Below are 23,643 nucleotides of genomic sequence, written 5' to 3' on the forward strand. Positions count from 1 at the left end.
CATTACCATGAAGGCAGATAAGGCGCAAATATAATGAAAGTGGATCCCCATTTTCGCCATTGTTATGCAACAGCTGCATTCCGTTTGGAATTTTTGATAGTGCACGAAAATGTCGTAGGGCTTCATCCACAATGTTATATTTTGTAAAACCTTCTATTAAGATTCTGCAGGCCATTGAAAATTTTCTTATCAGTGCTGCAACATATTTGTTTTGCTCTATCAGGTAATTATACAAGACAGAGAATGATGATATATTCTACAATTGTCTTACATTATGAAGTAATTATACTGAATAGCCAAGGAAGACAGATTCTACATGCCACTGACGGAACGGCACACTGAGCATATGTAGTACAGCTTGCTTAATTGCAAGCCCTAAGCAGTATTAGCCACTAAGCATCCACCAATGTTTCAAAACTGGGGGTCATTGTAAAAAATCAAGGGAGTCAACAGTTCAAAGAGCAAGAGTCAGTGACCAGATATTGTCTTAATCTAGGACAATGCGCATATATATGTTAATTGTACCACAAAGCAGTATTTAGCTACCAAGCACGCACAAAAAATTTCAAATTTGGGCAGTCGTTGAAAAAGCTGATTAAAGAAAAAAGAAATAAAATTCTTCTAAGCTAAATTCTCAAATTATACAGGTAAGTGTTTGTATTTGGCTGCACTCTCTTGTAGTCCTCCACCATTATCCCAACAAGATCCACTAGTTGCTGAATTCTGCATATGAGGGAAATCTAATCAAGATCCAGGAAATGTTAAATTTTGGACTTTACCATCATACCGCTCATGACCAGGAGAGTTTACCTATCTCCACCAACTTGACATCGTACTTGTGACTGGAACAACCAATTGAACGATTCAGTGTCTGGCTTCTTGTTCGCTGCAAAACAAACAAAGGGAAGAACCCCTCAACATGTTTTGATATAGCACGTGATGGTGACCACCCCAAAAATGTTCCTTACAATACTCCAGTCTCCTGCTGGACCCTTAAAGTTTCGACACGCATAAGACACCATATTCACTTGACACCAAATGGCTAGAGATCAAAAATGACATAAACAAGTGTCAAAAGGGGGGGGGGGGGGGGGGGGGGGGGGGGAACGTTTAGTTCTGACTACAGGCACAGCATCGAGAAAAGGACTGCCTGGCACGAAAACAGAACCTGGGACACGCAGGTGCGCATACAAACTCACACACATACACGCACACACAAACAATGCCCAGACCCACTCAAGCACACCAACCCACAAACCCAGACACACATCCAAGCAGGCAACCACACACACATACAGAGAAAAAATGAAAAAATGCAGGACCAAACAGAAAATCAAAACTTATTGTTGTAAAAACATAAAACACACAGGAGAAAAGAAGCTTTTCAAGTATAGAAAAAAGGCAGTATCCTATTACTGTAAAAAACCTCCGAACGCCTAGATGGTGCAGATCCTGAGAGCAACTACAACACAAGCCGATAGGTGGAAACATGTGAATGCTGATACAGAATGAGCCAAAAGGGCAAAACTGAAAAACTGAAATGATACAACTCCGCCACATGGGCCAATTGAAGGATTAAAGTTGACCTGGAAAGAAAAAACCTCTCCTAAAGACAGTAAAAAGTGCCCCGGCCAACTACATGAGAGAGAGAGAGAGAGAGAGAGAGAGAGAGCTCCTTTAAGCAATCCAAAGATAGAAGTAAGGCAAATCGATAAGCACTATAAAAAGAGTATCCTTAGAACAAAGACATCAGAAAGAGACAGAACTCACCATCACCATACCTCATGTCTTCAAATCGTTCCAATGCAATATCTGCTTCACCTAAATTAGCCTGTCGACAAGGAGGTAACAAAGAATCAGTACTACAAAGGGCCACGAGCCTTTTGATAGTGAAAAGAATCCAATAAACTCGATAGTAATATTGTGACAAGTCAATGACGTGGCCCTCCCAACCAATGGAATAGGAGAAGAGGCCGCAAAACAAAAGACCTAAATCACAGCTAATTGTTGCGTGAATCCCGCCGCATCACGGTGGAAATCGTCAGCAGTGTACAGAAAATACGGGCTGTTGATATGGCATTTCTGGGCGACAAATTCTGAAAAAGCCCAGCATCTTTTGGCTTTTGAAATTGTAAAAAAAAACAAAGAGATTTGAACTATAAAAGCAAAGATAGCTTTTAAGTTGCAAAAGCAAGTGCCTATAAATAAAGCCTTGGGGGAGTAGATTCTGGAAGAGCGCTCATCTCAACGCATGTACTTAGTGAACATCAATATAAATAAATTTCAAAAGGGGTGCCAAGTTTGGGACCGATACTTCTGGTGCGGAACTCTGCCACTCCGCATCTCAAATGTGCTTCTCTCTTTCAGTTAAGTTGTGTTAAAGTGCTAAAGTCTATTCCAGTTGTTTATTTTTAGTTGGCATGCGGTGCCCTATTAGTTATAGTGGTATCTGAACATCAACTGTTTTCTTTTCCGGCAAGCAAACTGATCCTACATCAACCTACAATTGAAAGCTATGGAGTTGGAAGAAGAAGAAGAAACGACAACAAAAAGAGGAGATGAAGAAGCCCGGGTTCGTTTTTGCCCTAGAAAAGCCAAAAAACATGCTTTTTGATGCTTTTTTGTGTTTTAGAAACACCTAAAAATCTCTTCAACAGATGAGAAATTGGGTGTGCTACAAAAGTCAAAGACGATCCTCTCAAAACGTAAGCTTTGGTTCAAATGGATTTGATTCTAACAACTTCAAAAAAATGGGGTTTTCAGTAGAAAATTAGGGTTTCTGCAAAAAGTTTCCATAGGTATGTAATTAATGTTTTTGTTTGCAGATAACAGATAGCAAGAAGGAGGAAGATGGATTTACAAGCATTTGGAAGCATGGGAGATGGAGATCCATTCTTATACAATGAGAAGAGCCACTTCATTGAGATTTTGTTTTGAGAATGGCGTATGGCTATTGTTTTAACTAGTCCCATTCAAATGACTTCTGCAAGTCCGGCAAAGTCAAAACTGGTCCTGTAGTCAATTTCTCTTTCAATGTCTGAAAGGCAGTCACCTCTATGGATCCCCACGAGAAAGGGACTCCTTTCTGTGTCAAGGTATGCAAAGGAGAAGCAACCTCTGCAAACTTTCGAATGAACCGCTTGTAGTACGAACGCAGTCCCAAGAAGCTTCTAACTTCATGGACATTCCTCAAATCGGGCCAATCACGGATAGTCTCTATCTTTGGCCGGGTCCATTTGCACTCCTGCTGCTGACACACAGTGTCCCAAAAAGTGTATCTCTGGTAGGAAAAATTCACTTTTCTTTGCATTAATCACTAACGTGTGATCTCGTAATGCCTGAAAGACCTGAAGCAGATGATCTCTGTGTTCTGCGTCATTCTTCGAGAAAACAATGATATCGTCAAAGAAAGTGCATCATCCGGTTAAATGTCGCAGGAGCATTGGTTAAGCCAAAAGGCATTATCAAATAACCCAAAAGTCGTCCGAAAAGCTGTCTTGTAGACGTCTCCCAGCGCGATTCTGATAACTCTTCAGATCAATCCTGCTAAAGCACGAGGATCCCTGTAATCTGTCGAGTATATCATCGATCCTAGGAATTAGAAATCTATTCTTGATGGTGATCTTGTTGAAAGCTCTATAAACGATGCACATTCTCCAAGATCCGACTTTCTTCAAAACCAACAACATTGGAGAGCAATACGGTGAAGTACTCGGCTGAACAAGACCCTTTTCCAACAGGTCTTTCACTTGGTTCATAATCTCTTCATTCTGTGCTCGGCTCACACGGTGAGGTGGCCGGTTCGGTAGTGTGCTTCCAGGTATCAGATCAATGGTATGATCTTCAGGACGAGCAGGTGGTAACTCGCCCGGTAGGCCTTCTGAGAAGCAATCGGCATGAGAGTGGAGAAAATCTTGGCGTTCTTTATCAAGTTTAGACATATTTGTCCTATCCTTATCGCTCAATTCTTTCATAAAGATCGAGTAAACAAACAGACTGGATTTCATTAATTTAGAAATGGCCGAAGCCGATACAATAGGGACAGACTCACCCTTCAGTTTAATATCAAGTACAATGATTCCGCCCTTCTCTGTAGTCAATGTCGCCTTCCTCGCCCGATAATCGACCATGGCGTTGTTCTTGTGGTACCAGGGAACCCCTAAGAGGACATCACAACCTTCCAAAGGCATTATGAAAAAGTCCTCATGCCTCAAATACCCCTAACAATGCAACCGAAGTTAGCCAATGACAAGTGTAATGTCACGTGACACATCGAACCCTATGTATTCGTGGACAAGCTACAGCACGACAAGGGTTCAGTCAGTCCAGTCAGTCTAGATTTAGAAGTGATCTAGCACTTTTGTTAGTCTATTCGTAGACCGTGCATATCCAAACACTTAGATTAGATGCATATCCTCTGGTTGCACACAGCATGATCATAAGCATTCCCATCAGAATCCTTCAGGGGAATTTTCCAGTGCATTTAGCCTATTTTACCTATTTTTGACATTTTTCACTTATTATTTTTAAGTGACTTTTGTTGGAAAGTAGGTAGGGCAAATTGAGTAAGTTTGTATATAAGCAAACCTAGACTAGCACTAATTGGCAGAAGAGGCAACAGGAGCCAAGCTCAACAAGAAACTTCTCAAGCAAGAACCTTGGTGGTTTCCCCCTCCAAGCAAGATCCCATCCCTAGCGTTTTGCATCAGGTACTCATCACCCTCATCAACTTCAGCCTAGCGTTTTCAGCAGGAGGTCATCGCCCTACAGACCCCAGCATCTAGCATTTTTGAAGATCTGCATCCCTAGTGTTTTTGGAGAGTTCTAGCCTTTGCAGATTTTCAGCGTTTACAGATTTCAGCCTTGGCGATTTTCAGCAATGAAGACCTGCAATTTCAGCAATGAAGACATGCAGTTTCAGCCCTAAAAGACCATCAGTTTCAGCCCTAAAGAACATCAGTTTTCAGCTGCAGCAGATTTCAGCCAGCCCATTAGCGTTTTTGGACAGCAGATAAAGAGTAGCAAAATTTCAGCCCTTAGATCGGTCTCGTCATCCCCGTCGTGGTCGTCGATCTAGCCTAGACTTGCATCAGTCACATGCATTCCCAATGTACCAGTTTGTGCAATCAATAGTAGACCACTCTCGCCGACGAGAGTGGGGCCTTCGGAGGGGGGTTTTACAACGTCTCTGGTGTCGTATTTCTCTTCTCTCTCTATCTCTCAGTCTCATACACTTGCACGCACAGTGTCCATTCACTTTGTTGTGATCATTGCACTCTCTCATTAAGAACGGAAGGCTCTCCCTTCCATAAGAACAAAAAGGAACCTTGAGCACATTATGGAGCACTCATCTTGAGCAAAGTTCAACATTCATTCGGCTGCACCTTACATGTAATGGCTACGTCCCTGTCGGGTGCCGCTAGAGCTGCCTCCACAAGTGGTCCCGTCCGATAGCGAGTGATCTCGTCGCTCGAGCCGCACCGCCAATTCCGGTGAAATGAAGTTGGCCTTGGCTCCCCCATCAAAGAAGATCAGGGCCTCTTGGTCTTTCACTTTGCCCCAAGCTCGGCAAAGTTCTGTACTTTCATCCATGGTGTTGGGATCAGTACCCACACAATCTGGAACCAGTCCTGTTTTCATCTTGCCTTTTCTGCCACGTTCCTCAGCTGCTCTCGAACTCTCAGGCCTGTCGTCGTCCTTATCATTTTGTTCTTTCTATTCCTTTTTAGGGCACTTCGCGGAGATATGTCCATGTTCCCCGCATCCAAAGCACTTCCCCTCTCTGATGAAGCGAGCTCTCTCCAGAGGAGTAAGCTTGGGTCGTGCATCCTTCTTCTTTGGGTTGCTCTTTCTCTTTCTACTTTCATTCCCTGAAGTCTGTTCGGCTCGTTGTGTCATGACCTCATCGGTGGGGTAGGTCAGACTGCCAGAGTGAATGGCAAAGCCCAGATTCGCATGACTCATCAACTCCTCAATAGAAGTTGACTTCTGTTCCAAGCAGTGATCTCGGATCTCTGTAGGTAGACCCAAGGTGAACCGCTCAATCTGTTCTCTGAACGAGATCTTCTTAAATGAAGAGGTGGGTAGAAAAGAGCTCCAGAATCTCTCAGAGTAAGCATCCACTGTATCTCTCTTGGTCATCCGAAGATGGTTCGAAGCAGCTCGTATATCGCGTTCATACTCTTGCGTCAACCAAGAAGAAATAAAAAGCTTCTTAAATTTCAGCCATTTAACTAGTGCAGTCTTGTTTAGAAGAAGCGTGGACCACCAAGTTCAAGCATTCCCCTTAAAGTAAGAGGCAGCTCTCCGAATCTTGGAGTGCTCTGAGTAGTGTCCTCCCGCGAAAGCGATGTCAAACTGTTGTATAAAAGACAAAGCCTTCGAAGCATCTTTGTATCCTGCAAGAGTGTCAAATTTGATCAACTGTCCACCTTCCTTAAACTCTCGGACTTTCTTCCTTTTATCTTCCAGAAAGTCATACTGGTTGGCTTTATAAAAATTCTTCTTGTTCGCATAAAATTTTCCGTCATTGGAGTCTGAACTGTCTGTAGACGAGTCCTCTGTAGAACTGTCACTCACTGGGCGAGATTTAGACATCTTTGCCTTTTTCTTGCCCTTTCCGAAGCGTTGTTTCTTGCTTCGCTTTTTACCTTTTCTGTCTTCTTCGCTCGAATTTGAAGAGCTAGAAGAACTGTCAGAAGAAGAAGAAGAAGAAGAAGAAGAACTGGGTACTTCTTCAAATTGAACACGCTTCTTCTGTTTCTCTGCTTTGTCAAATGTCGACTGACGACCCAAATAACCCGGGAAGTCAGTGCCTTTCTTCTGCTTTTTGCCGTGCTTTTTGGCTTTCTTCTGTGCGTCAAAAAGCTAAGCAACCCCTGCATCAACCACCTCTTCTAATTCCTTCTCTGAATATTGCTTGTGATCAGAAGGTTTCTTGAGAGCGGGTTTCGGGGGTGGTGTTGTGGTTTTCTGCCACTGCGCATGCACTTCCTGAAAAGAAGTCTCACTCATATATTTTGCTAATTTCGGGTCCTTTGAAAAACTGAGCATCATCTTTGTTGCATCGCCGATCAATTGACGACGCTTCATCTCTCGTTGATCCGCCTGAGTAGGCCGAGGCGGGCCATACTCTCTGCCGGAATCTTCGTTGTGATCCTTGCCTGCATCTCCGGATGCAGAGGGAGTTAGACTGATCCTTGCGTGAAGCCATAGGTGCCGCGGAGAAAAAATTGGGGATCGGATTTCCCATAGAAGAAATTGGCCGTGCTCTGATACCACTGTAACAGACTTGGACACTCCAAGTCAAGAATCAATCACGACAGCACCAAATAACCACTTCAAAACAGTTCACAGTTCACAATAGATTTGCACTGGCCCGACGAAGTTCCGTGCCTAGAGATATTGGCCCCAGAGACTGGCGCCCCTTTCGGTGTTTCTTTATGTATTAATCAATGTTCAAAGTACAAGAGAGCGGTTAGGGTTTCACTCTCAGACTCTGTGTCCAGATGCTCTGCAGAGTGTGTGCCCAAACCACTTATTTAAAGTTTACAAGGGTTTGCCAAAAGCAGAGCCCCAAAAGCTTCAAAATCAAAAGCAAACTCTTCTTCTCTCTCACACAAGCTCTCTCTCTGTAGGGCTTTAAAATAAAAGCAAAGTCTTTTTCTCTCTCTCTCTCACACACATTGCGTGGAGAAAAGCAAGAAACTGCCGTCGCCCAAAAGCTTGACAAATCTGCCGCAAAAACAGCCAGCGCAAATTTCGGGATTGCCGTACTGCCACGTGAGCATGCCAATGCGTTTCATGGAATTTCAACTGCTGCTTTTTAGGGTTAGGTCACGGCAGATTTTAAGGTTAGGGTTTCTGGCAAAAATTAGGGTTTGCAGGTTTTAGGGTTAGGGTTTCCAGCAACAGTCAAGCTTTGCTCTCGGGCAGACACGTCATCACTTTGTGACAAAAGGGATCCCGCCAAATCACTCCCCCAGGTCCCACTATACTCGTACTAAAGGACAGTTTTCCAAAGCCCAGAGCCGCCAGTGTCCTAACTCAAGATCTGGCTGGTCGGGGTCTATGACACAAGTCATCCACTCATCCCCACAAATCTGATCCATTGAAAGCAACACTCACACGCCTTTGGTGCCTCGGCAGTGACTCTGTCGAGGTGACCCTCCCTCTAAACATCAAAGTACATGCAAGAACCTGTGTCTGAGAAAGCCCTAACTAAAACGAGGACATCCCAGTGAGCGTGAAAGCCCCCATCAAGCAGGGAGCTGCTAGCTCAAGAGGGGTGTGCCACTCTATAGGTAAAGCCTCCACAATATCCTGACACATGCTCAGCACACCCCTTATGTCTCACAGCTAAATGCTTTGAAGCTCGTCAGAAAGTATTGTATACTGCAGTCAATCCCCAAAAGTACGGGTTGGACCCTCTGCCATGGGACCCCAAGAGACGTGAGGTCTGCTCCCAACCATGTGGCATTGCTGTGTGCTAACCATGGGATTCCAAACAAGTGGCTTCCTCAAACGCTCCTCAATGCATATGGGTTGGTGTTGCTCAAGGCCACCCCACACTCAGCGTCCAAAAGCTCATCTCCCCGACTAGGTAGTTGCACTCCACGCAAACCAACCTCCTATGAGGTCAAAAAAGTTGAATTCTCAAACTCAGAGCCTTTGATAAGATTTTGTAGGCTGAGTTGAGAATGGTGATGGTTCACCACTGCCGAATCTTGTCCAAGGAGCCTCTCTCCTTAGGGACAAGATAGATCAAACCTTCACTTATGTTGTCTCGGATCTCCCCAAAGTGTAGAATGTGCTAATAATAAGCACTACTCAACCAAGCAACTCCCAATACCCCAAGAAGAAGCTCGGAGTCAAACCATCCTCCCCTAGGTAGCTACCCCTCGGAAGTGCCTTGAGGGCCTACTGAAGCTCCTCTAACTAGAGAGGGCTCTCAAGCCTTTGGCGCATTTGCTCAGTGACTAAACAAGGCATCCGTTCCCACACCCGCTCTCTGCATGCATCTCGATGCTCTGACTGTGGCTTAGCTAAAAGCAACTCACGGTAAAAGTTAGTAGCAGCTACGCACATATCCTCAGGCTCTGAAGTAACAGACCCATCAAGCCTCCTAAATTGGCAAACATTGGTGTGCGCATGCAGAGGACCCACAATCTCAAAGAACTCCCCGATAACTGTCAGGTGCAGCGGAAGTGTTTATGGATTTAGCTCGGATCTAGTACTCCACACAAACACAAGGGACATATACCTTCATAAGTTCAGAATAGTTTGAACTCACGAATTATAAGAGGGAATAAAGCACTCATAAAACTATAAAAGCAAGGGACCAAGAAAAGAAAAGAAAAACAGAAACAAACAAACTAAACAAACTAAATCACTTTGTTTGCTACGAAAAAAAACTAGATAAAACAAAACATTATTAACTTAAAAATGCTTTTAGAAAAGGTATGTGTAAAATAAGTTGACGCAACTTACTTGGCTTAAAACAGGTACTCAACTTTAAGCAAAAAAGGATAAGACATCTTAAAAACTTAATCCTAAAAATCAAACTTCACACAACTTCTAACGGAGCACATTCTTAAGTCCTCAGGTAAGCTAAATACGAAATCGAAAAATGAATACTACTACAAACCTACGAAGAGCAAAGAACCAAACTTGACAATATGTGATCTCAACTTCGCTGCTTGTCCAAACAGGAAGAATAACATTATCACCTTTATCATGCATAGCTTGGACAACAGCTATGACATCCCTACTCACGTCGTCAGTGCCCAAGAGTAGGTGCAAATTTATATAGAGGTCATTCATGCTTTGAACGTACTCTACAAAACCAACGAGCTGAGTTTCTATCACCCTCCGGAGGTGATGGGCATACTCAGCCATGATAAAGGCTAGCAATTTGTCAAGCTATAGTAAAAATACTAGAAGCGCTAAAGATCAAAACAACAACATAAGGTGTTATTAAGTCAAACAATAAGTGGGCTTTTTAGCTCCCCACTTCTATTGAATTTACTACTAATTATCTTGAACATTCCAAAGGAAGAAACATTAAAAATAAACTTACTACGATGCAAAAATGAACGAACGTTTTTCATGAGTCTTTTGAATGAGTATCCTTTTTCAAAGAGTAAAAAAAAATAACATGGCAAGATTGAATGACAAAAGCAGATTTACTAGAACAAAGACGAGAAAATCTAAATAGTTGAGAGCAAATGACACCGTACTTAGCTAAAAGAGAAATGTTCGAAGAAATGTGAGGCATACGGATGATTTTTATATTTTTTGGTTACAGTTAAGTTCACAAAACTCCTTGGGATAAATTCCTCCGCCTTACAGAACTCGAATTCAAGTACATAAAATCTTGAAAAGAAGGAACGTCGGGGACAAAAAGATCATCTACAAAGCGTCTTACATTGCCTAACTTGTGCAAAAATATTGGGCAAGTGTTAGCGAGGACAAGACGCTCCATAAAATCAAACTCATAAGTAAAAAGATAGAAATTAGCAAGAAAAACAGCACAATTGGTGCCCATAGGGATACCAATTGTTTGCTTGAAAAGAGAGTCGCCGATGGTTATATATAAATTGTCCAAAAGAAAATCTAACCAAATATGATGTCAATGTCATCTACAATCCTTGTGAATCTCTTTCTTCCTTACATCTACATTCTTACTTTTCAGCCATAAGAAGTCAAAGTTCAAGGCTGACTTTTCTACTAGCAATGCCTTGTACCTATCCTTCTCAAGCTTGTACGCAAAAACTTTTGAAATACGAGACTTGACTCTAAATTTAAGGTCCTCCAAATTTAGCTTCGTGTATAGCGTTGTAAAGTCAAAAGTTTGGAGATAAAGGAGAAGATTTCTCCTGAAGGCTTCTTGAAGAGTTCAAAAACTTTACAACAGGAATCACACCTACTGAATCATTTAAAATCCAACTTGAATCGGTAGGTACGTCTGCTTCCTTTAGCATATTTTTCCACAATTCATTTACGCTAGGTAAAATGGCTTTGAAACAATAACTAAGCCATTTGGAAACCTCGGTCAAAGAGGTGTTACAAGAAGCAGCTATAAATCTAGGCTTTATAGGGTTCTTGTGGAACTTCCAACCGGTAGATAAAAAAGGTAATTTAGGCTGGCACTTGAAACCAAAAGACTTACAAAAGTCTTGATGTTTCAAGATAACCTCTTGCATTGAAAGATCACAATCAATGTAAGTCTGAGAGTTTACTTCACCTAACAAGCATTCTAAATAGAACTTTTTGCACGTAACAACGAAGTTATTAGAGCACTCATCTACATAAGAGATCACAAAATCACGATGGAATTTCCTAAGAGCATCACGATCAGAAGAAGATAAGCTATTCCTTCCTGAAGAAACGTTCCGAGAGCAAGATGCTAATTTCAAAGAAGCTTTCTTGAGGACTACAGACTTCCAATGGGTAAAAATACCTTGAACTCCTAAAGACTCCTCAAACTTTAGTACGAAACTAGAAATTCCTTTTTCTATGGCTTTGAGAAGGAAAGAGTCGTTTGTGGAAGGGAACCTATATTTAGTACCTCTTGAGAAAAGGTCTTTCAAGGAATCCGAAGGAAGGATAGAACAATCGGCAGTAACTATATGACCCAAAGCTCCACTTACGTAAGAAGAAAAGGCAGTTTTACTACAAGGGCAATCAATACTTGAGATTGCTAGCCTTTCTTGCTTTTTAAGATTACGTCCTATGTCACTATAGTTGAAAGCTTTTTGTCCTAAAGTTTTCACATATTTGAAAGCTACGACAGGATGGTTCCATACCTTTCTCACACAAGGAGGGAGAGCATCTAAAGCTTCTTGAGATCTCAAAATAGAGCTTAATCCAATCTTGTCTAAGTCAGGGGAGGTAAAGATAGTTATCAACAAATCTTTCTTTCCAACCAAGGGATTTTCCATACTAGGACATTTGGACTTCAGAAATTTCCCTAACAGTACTCGAAGTTGAGTACTATGAGACTCTCTTAGCTCCAAATCTTCATAAGAGTAGTTCTCAAGGGTATACAAGAGCTTAAATAGGATCCTTATATATACCTTTTATATAATTTATAAGAAAAAGAACCCAATTTCATGGCTCTAGATAGGTAAATCAATCTCCGTTTGAAATCTGTATAGGCAAAAATTCTATGGTTTGAAGGGTCATCACTCTCAATTCTAGAGATTGAAGCCCTAGGAAGACCTTGTACTCTACTAGAAATAGTGTTGTGTAAGACAACTCGATTGATTTCAGGGATAGAAGGCGGATCTGAACAAGAACCTCCAAGTTCTTTTAAACTAACTTGAAGGGAGAACTAACTCGGGTTTGGGATGCCTTCGCCAAAGCATAGGTTTCTTATAGTAAATTGTCTTATTTTTTCGTAAAGAAGACTTTTCTTCCAAGTTGAAACCTTTAGGGAAAAAAGTATGCAAAGTTCTCATCCAAAACAACTCTCGAGGCCATGCTGATTTATAGAACTCTTTAGAGTTTCTAAAATTACCCTCTATGTGCTCAATGGGAAAACAACGGAAAGACTCAAAGCCATGTTTTGCTATTGCCGCATACAAGGGTTTCGCACTTTCACGTACGGTGCTCTTACTTTGAACTTTTCTCGCTTCTCTTACATGTTCCTGAAAACGGACAAAAGCTGTTCGAAAGGTTTGGCCAACATACATCATAGAACTATCGTGAATACTATAAATAACATAAATAACTTGAGAGGTATGAACCGGACTTAGAGGACGATCTACCACAAGATGTTTTTTCCTTAAACGCCTCAAACGATTGAGGGCTTTTATGGAAGAACTTGTGTAATGAGTACTAACTAAGACATTCTTAAAAGAAGCCCAACGAATAGGACCATCACCAAAAACATGCAAATTCTCCAAATTAGACTTAGCTAAAAACTTAAATCTTTCTTGATACAGATTATGACTACTTCTAGCTACTGAAAAGAAAGAAGGGTCGAAAAGACGTACCTGAGATTCATCAACATTGCTCGTTGAAGCTGAAGAAGAAGTAAAAGTGTTTTTCATTTTTGTAGTAAGGTCAATGTTTCAGATCAACGCCCGCCTCAAGGCTAAAGATCCTAAGGCTAGATTGGTGTCACCAGCGTGTGACTACTATCTATCCTTTTTGTTGATTTCTTTCTTATTATCTATTTACTTTCACTTTTTGGAAACACCCCTCGGGAAATCTAACTGCCCTGCATTGCATAGCTAGTGTGGAACTGTCCAAAGGGAGTCCAGGCCTGAGGGCAAGAGAGCACTAAGGTTGGACAAGGACTATGGTTAGCCAAGTGGGGTCATTGACTAGCCAAAGTGGAATCCTTTGCTACAGAGGCTACATTTCAGTTCTGGATGTGGCCGCAATGTACAAAGAGGGTCGGATGACATAGAAAGATACAATGGCAGCATCTCCTAAAATTTAGGGAACTGCTATTTTGGGACCTGAAAATGTGTTGGCGTCATTACCTCCGGAATGACAAGGAGAACATTTTCTTACTCTGCCGTGAAGTCAACTGGGCGACCGCTTGGGAGATTTTTAGGCGGCAACCCCGAAACGGGAAAATGCTTGTAAATGCACCAAGTGGCACATTCTAGTGCACTTTCCTCATGCAGAAAAATGGGCACTAATTTTTAAGCTGGGAGAGGCTCATTTTCAGATTTTGTCACAGGTTAAGAGCTATGGAGTGCTTGCTTTCCCTCCTATGTACAGTGCGGTGCCAGGAGTGAGGCCATGCACGCTACGCACTGCCCTCTCTCTCCCCTATGGCAGTATGTTATGCCCAACTAGTGGGCTCTTCATTTGACCAATGTACAGTTGTGTGGGTTCATGCGCGATTGCCGAGGCAACAGCCTCTTGCACAGGTACTGGATTAGCTAGCAGCTAATCCCCCTGCAGGTACAGGTGAATTCGGAGAGGTTTCACGCCAGAAATCTCGTCCGATTCAAAGGGCAAGTAGCCCTACAGGTGCGGGAGCTCGAGGACTTGCTAAGGATGCGACCGGCACACGAAACGGAGCCCGAAACAGTAAATTATAGCCTGCTGTGTATTTTTGCAGGTTTAGGGTTTTGGCCCTAAACGGACCCTAATACCCCCAGGAGGTTCGGGGACGCAAGGGGACCGCTGTACAGGTGATCTGGCGCATTTTCAGGGCTGAAAACAGAGAATTCAGCGTGCTGCAGATTCTCGCCAGGTTTTGCAAAGTGTCCCGTATGCGTCGGGAAGGTCAGTCACTGCGTGGGAATACTGACTGTGAGGGGTCCTAGTGCAGTTATGCTGCCGAAATCGGGCCGAAATAGTTGAAATTCAGCCGAGTTTGTGCGGGGCAGCTTGTAGGGATCCACAACGTTTATTCCCTCTTTTGAACAATAAAGAAATACCGAAAGGGGCGCCTAAGTTAGGGGCCAATCTGGTGTCGGTCTACTCATACAGCTGCAATCTAGCAGCCTGTATCCCTCTCCCCTTTGTTGTGTCTTGAAAGTACAGGTAAAATAGACGACTAATAATGGGTGAAAGCTAAATCAAGGTTTAAAGTAAAGTCTACCGCCCTTTTTGGATTGAACAGGCCGGTTTCATGGTTCCATCGACGGGATTAAATCACTTTTTCCCATAGAAGTGAGCCTTGGGCAGTTTTGGGCTTGAAGACACAGGGGATCATAGACCAGACATAGGGAATTGCAATTATGGCTGATAGACCAGATGATGTGACTGAAGAGGTTTCCTCTTCACAGGGTCAACAGACACATGAAGTGGGTGAGTCCTCAAGACCACCACAGACGGATGATGATATATTTAGGACCCAGTTGGCTACTGCTGTGGCTATGTTCACGCAAGTAATGCAGAACCCGAGGTTTTTAGCCTTTCTGCAACCTCCTGTTCCGTCTCAGCAAGTTGGGTCATTGGATCATATTCAAAAGCCTGTTAAGGCTCGAGCACAGGTGATTCATACCGCACAGTCAATGGAAACACCTGTACACTTAACGGAGAACATGCAATCTCCACAACCTGTGCCTAAGGTGCAAGAACAGGTGGCTGAGATGCCAGTCTTTCAAGCTGTATCAGTTCAGCCCGCCACCTTTCAACAACCTATAGCTGGTTCTAATGGGCAGGGAAGCAACCTACAGGCTATGCAACAAGTCTTCCCACCACCTTCAGTACACCCTGGCTATTTTGGAGGTGGATCGGTATTCCAGAGCATGGCTGGTCATGCACCTGGGAGTCAGTTTTACACGCCAGGAACAGTGTTTGGGGGTGCTCAAACGATGATGCCTAACCCCATGTATGGTGTCACGGGCATGCTACCAGGGTTTCAGAGCACTCAAGGCCAATTTGGGATGCCACAGGCAAATTTTGGTATGGCTGGAATTACAAATCAGCAGCCAAATATGGCGTTTCCAGGTCAACTTAATTGCGATCAGGGAACACAAATGAGCCCTAACAGTGTTCCCATGTTTCAGTCACTTCCACATGACAATTTAACGCCGCTGGAGAGGCCAACTCAGTACAAAGAAGGTGGCAAAGGTGTGTCATTCACGACCTTCACAGGGTTTGATGACAGGAAGAAAGCTCTCTCATTCCTCCAGCAGTTTGACAAGGCCTATGCAGGGGGAAACTTTACAGAGGCTTCAAAGGTCCGCAAGGCAGCCACTTTCTTGACAGGGAATGCAGGACAATGGTGGACAACTTTATTGCTTCAAGGGCAAGCTCCGTCCACATGGATTTACTTCAAGCAGATTTTTGCAGCAGCATGGTTATCTGATGACTTTGAAGCAGATGTCATGACAGAATGGCACCAGCTTAATGCTGCCACTTGCAAAAATCTGGATGATTACAATCGGAAGTTTTGGAAAGCTCTACTTCCAGTAACTTCCTATAGGTTTGTGCCATTGACAGAACACATTGAAAAATACTGTTGTGGCCTACACAAAGGATTGAGAAAGTACTGTACGAAGACCAAAGTCACTACTTTGACGCAGCTCATCGAGGTAGCAAACACTGGCAATGGTTTGCTCAAGGGAGAAGATTGTGAATTCAATACTGCCGTCAAGGAAGGATCAGCCAAGAAAAATTCAGCGAACAAGTATGTTTCCAAGGAGGTTCCTAAAGTGACTCAGGAGCCGGCCAACGCAGGGAAAGACAAAGCTTCGGCTGAATCAGAAAAGGGACCAGCGAAGAAATGGAAAAGACGTTTTCCTCGCAAGTCAAAAGAGCAAAAGAAGGTCCTGAGGACAGAGAACAAATGCTTTATATGTGAGCAGCCTGGCCACATTGCTTACAATTGTCCTACAAAGAAAAGGCCAGCTGATTCTGATGACAAGGAAGACAAGAAAGGAAAGAAGCCCATGGCTGGTCTAGTGCCGGATATGGTGGGCGACAAGCCAAATTCACATGCAAGTGAGCTTTGCAGAGCATGGGGAAAGGTTAGGGATCAAACAGTGCTTATCTTCTTTGATCCACGTGCCAAAGCCAACTTCATTTCTCCAGAATTGGCTTCAAAGTTGGGAATCAGACCTGAAGAGATGGGGTATACAACAGAGGCAGGTTTGGCATGTCTTGGCCATACAGAGGCTGTGACACCCATCATTGGAAAGTTGCGCCTACATATCCAGTCCTATGTAGATGCTAAAGAATTTTACATCATGCCACTGGACGGATGTGATGTGTTGTTAGGTATTCCTTGGTTGTTTCGTGTACAGGGAATCATGGATGCCTACAACAAAAAGATCACTGTACAGAGCAGGGAAAAGACTCACATTCTGGATGCAAAGCTTAGAGGGGAGTCTATTCCCACTGTATCAGCTTTTGCTATTACTTCTGTAATGAAAAAGCATCTTTCTGCGTACTTGGTCTTTGCACGTGAAGTGTCATATTGTGATGAATCAAATTTATATGTGCTAGATAAAGAAAGGTCAATGTTTTTACAACAATATAGTGACTGTTTTTCCGATTCATTACCGTCTCAATTACCGCCAGAGAGACCCGAGGACCATGCGATAGATTTGGTGTCAGGCAGTAGCCCACCAAATAAGCCTCCGTACAGGGTTAGTGCGGCTCAGCAGAAAGAGATAATGGGCCAAGTACAGGAGTTGTTAGAAAAGGGGTTGATTCAGCCCAGTTCATCTCCATTATGTTCTCCAGTGTTGTTGGTGCAGAAAAAGGATGGCTCATGGCGTATGTGCATCGACTACTGTGCACTGAACAAGAATACCATCAAGAATAGGTTCCCTATACCTAGAATTGATGATATTATGGACAAATTAGAAGGAGCAGCTATGTTTAGCAGGATAGATCTAAAGAGTGGGTACCATCAGATCCGCATTAGATCAGAGGATGTGCACAAGACTGCTTTTAGAACAACGTTTGGCCTTTACGAATTTTTAGTGATGCCCTTTGGTCTCACAAATGCTCTTGCTACGTTCAATAGGATGATGGACAGAATTTTCCGTCCACACCAGCAGTTTGTTGATACATTCTTTGATGACATGATAGTCTACTCAAAGAATGAAGAGGAGCATAGGCATCACTTGGCCATTGTGTTCAAAGAGCTACGCAGTCATAGGTTGCTCATCAATGCAAAGAAAAGTGAGTTTTTTCTGGAAGAGATTCACTTTCTGGGACACGTTGTCTTTAAGGATGGTGTCAGAATGGATCCTGCAAAAGTTGAAGCGATCAAGTCATGGCCAAATTTGAAGACGGTGCATGATGTCCGAAGCTTTTTGGGACTATGCTCCTATTACAGAAGGTTTATCCGAAATTTCGCTGAGATTCCTTCACCTTTACATGCTCTTCAAAAGAAGGCAGTCACCTTTAGATGGACACAGAAAGAGATTTCAGCTTTTAATCTCTTAAAGGAAAAGATGACTTCAGATCCAGTCATTGTGTTTCCAGATCTTAGGAAGTCATTTGTGGTCCAGTGTGACGCCTGTGGTAGTAGCATTGGTGCAGTGCTAATGCAAGATGGCAGGATAGTAGCCTATGAGAGCAGAATTTTGCAAGGGCCAGAGATGACCATGCAGGTCTATGAAAAAGAGTTACTGGCTGTGATTCATGCGCTCTTAAGTTGGAAACACTACCTACTAGGTGCAGACTTTGTTGTCCAAACGGACCATCAGACCTTGCGATACTTCTTGACACAGACAAAGTTATCTGAGAAGCATATGCGATGGGCAAATATTTTGTCCATGTTCCATTTTCAGATTGTGCATGTGGAAGGCAAGAAGAACGTTGTGGCTAATGCCTTGTCAAGGAAGCCACAAATTTCAGCTGTGTCGATTCCTTATCATCATGAACTTGATGATATGAGAGAACAGTATGAAAATGATGAAGACTTTGCAAGGGTCTTCGAGCAGCTAATGCAAGGACAACGTCATGAACACTATCTTCTTAAAGACGGGTTCATGATGATGCATGGCAGATTGTGTGTCACAAAGCCATTGCGACGCAAAGTTATGGAAGAGAGTCATGTCCCACCGTATGCAGGGCATCTTGGTATCGATGCTACAGTTAAAGCGGTTGAGACATTCTTCTACTGGCCTACATTGAGAAGAGATGTAGATGCCTTTGTGCGAGAATGCCTAATTTGCCAGAAGGTCAAGTTTGACAGGCAAAAGGCACCAGGATTATTGCAGCCACTACCTATTCCAGATAAACCATGGGAAAGTATTGCTATGGATTTTATCTTTGATCTTCCGAGAACGCAGACAGGAAACGATGGTATTTGGACCATTATTTGCAGATTCAGCAAACAGGCTCATTTTATTCCTCTCAGGAAGAAGATAAAGCCAGATCAGATGGCACGTTTGTTTATGAGCAATATTTTCAAGTATCATGGCATGCCACAGTCGATTGTTAGCGACCGTGATCCACGCATGACAAGTTTGTTCTAGAGAGGCTTGTTTGAGAATATGGGCACAACGCTTAAATTCTCTTCGTCTTTTCATCCTCAAACACATGGGCAGTCAGAAGAGGCAAATTCTACTGTCCTGGATCTGCTGAAGTGTTATGTGTCAGAGCATAAAGGAAAGTGGGAGCAGTATTTGCCATTGGTGGAGTATGCATACAATAATACAGTGCATTCATCAACTGGCAAGGCACCTTTTGAGATAGTTGAAGGTGGCAAGAAAGTTCCTCCCATACTGCATACAAAGGTCAAGATATTTGAAGCAGATAAGTATGTTCAGGACATGGATGAAATGTACAAGAAGCTCAAAGTGGCCCTGGAAAAGACTCAGGCAAAGCAAAAGAAAGCAGCTGATCGTCACCGTCGTGAAGTGGTATATTCACTTAGTGATTGGGTGCTTTTGCGCTTTGAAAAGGCAAGGTTAAAGAAGATGAAGGGCAAGGAAAGACTGTTTCCAAAGCTCAGCATGCGTTACTATGGGCCTTTTCAAGTATGCGACATAATCAGTGATGTTGCATATAGGCTGAAATTGCCTGACAGTTGGAAGATTCACAATGCGTTTCACGTGAGTCTTCTCAGACCCTATGTGGGTGATGTGCCAGAAGATATGCCTGCTGAAGATCAGCCGGAAGACGAGGAACTTGACGAGATCTTGGTCTCGGAACAGATTTTGGCACATAAGGAAAGAAAAGTGAAAGGCAAGGTTGCTAGGCGTTACTTGGTAAAGTTCAGAAACTATCCACCAATGATTGCTAAGTAGATGGAAGAAGGTGAACTTGCAGAGTCACCAACTGTGTTATCACTTTACCTTGAAGCCTTCGATTTGCAACCTACCTTGACCCCATGAGTTTCAGAGCTATATGGATTGTCACTGTGACAATGGCTTTTGAAACAAATGATGTACATGGTATTTAAAGTGAGCTCAAATGAAATACCTGTTACATGAATGTTAGAGCTGTACAGATTGTAAGTTTGGCAATTGCTCTTATGGAATGTCCAAAAGTTTGGTTAGTGCTATAGAAGTGAGTATTTCTTGTCAGTTTGTCAAGGATACAGTAGTTGCTTCTATTAAAGAGTACATGTGTAACTGCAATCTTAAACTGTCGGTTTGGGTATGCTCGAAAGTGTTACGGGATCCAACGTGTACTATAAGACAGTGGCAAAATGTGCAACTACCATTTTGTCATTGGAAAGTTAGTGACTCAAAGCAATGGCAGAGTGCGCAGCTACCACTATGTCATTGGGACAAGGTTCACACGCAGGCAATACATGTGTCGACGAGGTGTTGAATACACCAGGGTTGACAATGAGCATGTATGTGTCGTACATGTGTCGACAGGTGTTGAATACATCAGTGTTGACTGTGAGCATGCACGACATAGATGCAAACGAGGACATTTGAGATTTCAAGAGGGGGGTATGTCACCAGCGTGTGACTACTATCTATCCTTTTTGTTGATTTCTTTCTTATTATCTATTTACTTTCACTTTTTGGAAACACCCCTCGGGAAATCTAACTGCCCTGCATTGCATAGCTAGTGTGGAACTGTCCAGAGGGAGTCCAGGCCTGAGGGCAAGAGAGCACTAAGGTTGGACAAGGACTATGGTTAGCCAAGTGGAGTCATTGACTAGCCAAAGTGGAATCCTTTGCTACAGAGGCTACATTTCAGTTCTGGATGTGGCCGCAGTGTACAAAGAGGGTCGGATGACCTAGAAAGATACAATGGCAGCATCTCCTAAAATTTAGGGAACTGCTATTTTGGGACCTGAAAATGTGTTGGCGTCATTACCTCCGGAATGACAAGGAGAACATTTTCTTACTCTGGTGTGAAGTCAACTGGGCGACCGCTTGGGAGATTTTTAGGCGGCAACCCCGAAATGGGAAAATGCTTGTAAATGCGCCAAGTGGCACATTCTAGTGCACTTTCCTCATGCAAAAAAATGGGCACTGATTTTTAAGCTGGGAGAGGCTCATTTTCAGATTTTGTCACAGGTTAAGAGCTATGGAGTGCTTGCTTTCCCTCCTATGTACAATGCGGTGCCAGGAGTGATGCCCTGCACACTACGCACTGCCCTCTCTCTCCCCTATGGCAGTATGTTATGCCCCACTAGTGGGCTCTTCATTTGACCAATGTACAGTTGTGTGGGTTCATGCGCGATTGCCGAGGCAACAGCCTCTTGCACAGGTACTCGATTAGCTAGCAGCTAATCCCCCCGCAGGTACAGGTGAAATCGGAGAGGTTTCACGCCAGAAATCTCGTCCGATTCAAAGGGCAAGTAGCCCTACAGGTGCAGGAGCTCGAGGACGTGCTAAGGATGCGACCGGCACGCGAAACGGAGCCCGAAACAGTAAATTACAGCCTGCTGTGTATTTTTGCAGGTTTAGGGTTTTGGTCCTAAACGGACCCTAATACCCCCAAGAGGTTCGAGGACGCAAGGGGACCGCTGTACAGGTGATCTGGCGCATTTTCAGGGCTGAAAACAGAGAATTCAGCGTGCTGCAGATTCTCGCCAGGTTTTGCAAAGTGCCCGTATGCGTCGGGAAGGGCAGTCACTGCGTGGGAATACCGACTGTGAGGGGTCCTAGTACAGTTACGCTGCCGAAATCGGGCCGAAACAGTTGAAATTCAGCCGAGTTTGTGCGGGGCAGCTTGTAGGGATCCACAACGTTTATTCCCTCTTTTGAACAATAAAGAAATACCGAAAGGGGCGCCTAAGTTAGGGGCCAATCTGGTGTCGGTCTACTCATACAGGTGCAATCTAGCAGCCTGTATCCCTCTCCCCTTTGTTGTGTCTTGAAAGTACAGGTAAAATAGACGACTAATAATGGGTGAAAGCTAAATCAAGGTTTAAAGCAAGGTTGTAAGGTACGTAGTATTCGGTACGTGTCCGGTATGTATTGTACGTTGTACCGTATGGATTGGGCCATAAGGTACGTAAAATTCGTGGTTTATTTTTTAAAAGCTAAAAATACAGAGAATTTCAAATTTCTATACAACCTATCTAGTTTAAAAACACTGCACAATACTTAAACATAGTCACAACTTTCCAAAAACACTTAAAATCACCCCACAAGTTAAGTAACCGCTAGAATCGAGTCCAGACCACATGGCATAGTGTAAGTCAAAAGTACATAACTGAATGCTGAATCCTGATACAAAAATAACATAGTCACTCAATGAAGAGTCTGGGTGGCTCAAGCAACAAAATAAAAAGCATAAATGAGTCATGACAAATGTCCAAGTCCCAACACCCAAAGCACTGGGCAATCACTACTACTCAAAATCATCATCAGAGGCTGATGAAGACTCAGAGAGCATGTCTCCATCTGTCAACACATTGCCCTCATCATCATAATCGGGCTCTCTCTCCTCTGGCACAGATGCTAGGGGTGCATCACGCTCATCTGGATCATCAGCCTCTGAACTCTGGGTGTGGATGAGTCGAACAGCCTCATTGGCTCGTTTACGAGCAGGCCAAACGGGTAACTTTCCTCTGCGAATGCTCTCTCTGTGTGCAACCTCTGGATCTGCAGCAGCAATGCGAAGAGGAATACTGTAAGCTCGAGAGCGAGATCTAGTGACCCGACGATCCACGCTCTCTAGCTCCCTGTGCAACTCTCGAAGGATCTCCTCCTGCTCATCTCTAATCCGTGCATCGACCTCCTCCGCAGTAGGATCTGCCACCATCTTCAACTCTGTGGGATCCACCTACAATGACAAGACAAAACATAGTCCATGATTCAACACTGTCTTTTGATCATTGACTTGTTTTCATAAATGTGCATGTAAATCTCACCTGCTTGGGTGTCCCCAAGGCATGAAAGCTGCGCACAAGCCGCATGTTAGCACAGCAATAAACCAATCTCTCTAACTGCTTGGTGCTAAGACGATTGCGGATCTTCGTGTGAATAAGAGAGTATGCACTCCAGTTGCGCTCGCATGCCCCAGCTGAGCAATCCTACAGCAATTCAAATAGCGAACACTCATGGGTCACAAGTGTCACGTGTGACAATATAGATTCATCATGCCATAAATATAAATTATAATTTAGACTTCAGTATTCACCTGAGAAAGGATGTGCAATGCAAGGTGACAACTTGGGAAGGCCCTGGCGTCCATAGTTCTACCACCATGTTAAAGGAAGCTTGGTAGCTTCCTTTCTCAATGCTACGGACCGCACAAAGGTGGGTCCTAAACTGTTCATGTAGCTACTCATCTCTGAATCCAGAATCAATTGCTCATCCTCATCGTATATAATGTTCAGATATTCAGAGCGTAGTGTGAGCAATGAAGCCTCCTCAAACAATTCTTGGCTCTTGTAGAGAGGATGGAGAACTGCAGCCATCCCATGGATGGGACGACGCATGAACTGCCATCGAGTCTCTACAATAGCCAAAATATCATCACGACTGCAAACAAAATAGTCACAGTAAGTATGTGTTTTGAAAAATTATAAATAGACATGTCACATGAGGACATTAGAGCACTTTGTAGTTTGTACTTACCGATCCTGTGTCAATGAGGTACATCCAGAAATGTGTGTCTTCATCTGCATAAACAGATGATACACCAACCCAAGTGTAGAGCCCTCCATGTCTGTGACCCGTAGTAGTACATACAATGGCTGTAGAGCCACTGCCAAGGACTGCACCTGTGTCCAGAAGGTCTCATCAAGAACCTTTCTTTGAATGTACTTGGTTGCCTCTGACTGAGCGT

At 43.4% G+C, this 23,643-nt stretch overlaps 2 protein-coding genes across 2 annotated transcripts in view; both read right to left on the reverse strand.

The window, feature by feature from the left end:
* Nucleotides 1-23,643, reverse strand: part of PTAC3 (plastid transcriptionally active 3) — a 112,526-nt gene that overhangs the window by 68,785 nt on the left and 20,098 nt on the right. The window contains exons 4-7 of the mRNA XM_086499254.1: nucleotides 1,771-1,831; nucleotides 811-886; nucleotides 646-723; nucleotides 7-164 (exon numbers count right to left, since the gene is read on the reverse strand). Of these exons, the coding sequence (XP_086355380.1) occupies nucleotides 7-164; nucleotides 646-723; nucleotides 811-886; nucleotides 1,771-1,831 (373 nt within the window). The remainder of the gene's footprint in view (nucleotides 1-6; nucleotides 165-645; nucleotides 724-810; nucleotides 887-1,770; nucleotides 1,832-23,643) is intronic.
* LOC147426122 (uncharacterized) lies at nucleotides 22,168-23,124 on the reverse strand. Its single transcript, XM_086499256.1, has 3 exons — nucleotides 22,993-23,124; nucleotides 22,724-22,885; nucleotides 22,168-22,635 (listed from the first exon to the last, which is right to left on the reverse strand). Exons 1-3 carry the CDS (start codon nucleotides 23,044-23,046, stop codon nucleotides 22,201-22,203), a joined length of 651 nt encoding a protein of 216 aa, XP_086355382.1. The 5' UTR covers nucleotides 23,047-23,124; the 3' UTR covers nucleotides 22,168-22,200.

This window comes from Adiantum capillus-veneris, chromosome 24 (genome assembly GCF_014529385.1).
Source record: "Adiantum capillus-veneris isolate H3 chromosome 24, ASM1452938v2, whole genome shotgun sequence".
NCBI lineage: Eukaryota > Viridiplantae > Streptophyta > Polypodiopsida > Polypodiales > Pteridaceae > Adiantum > Adiantum capillus-veneris.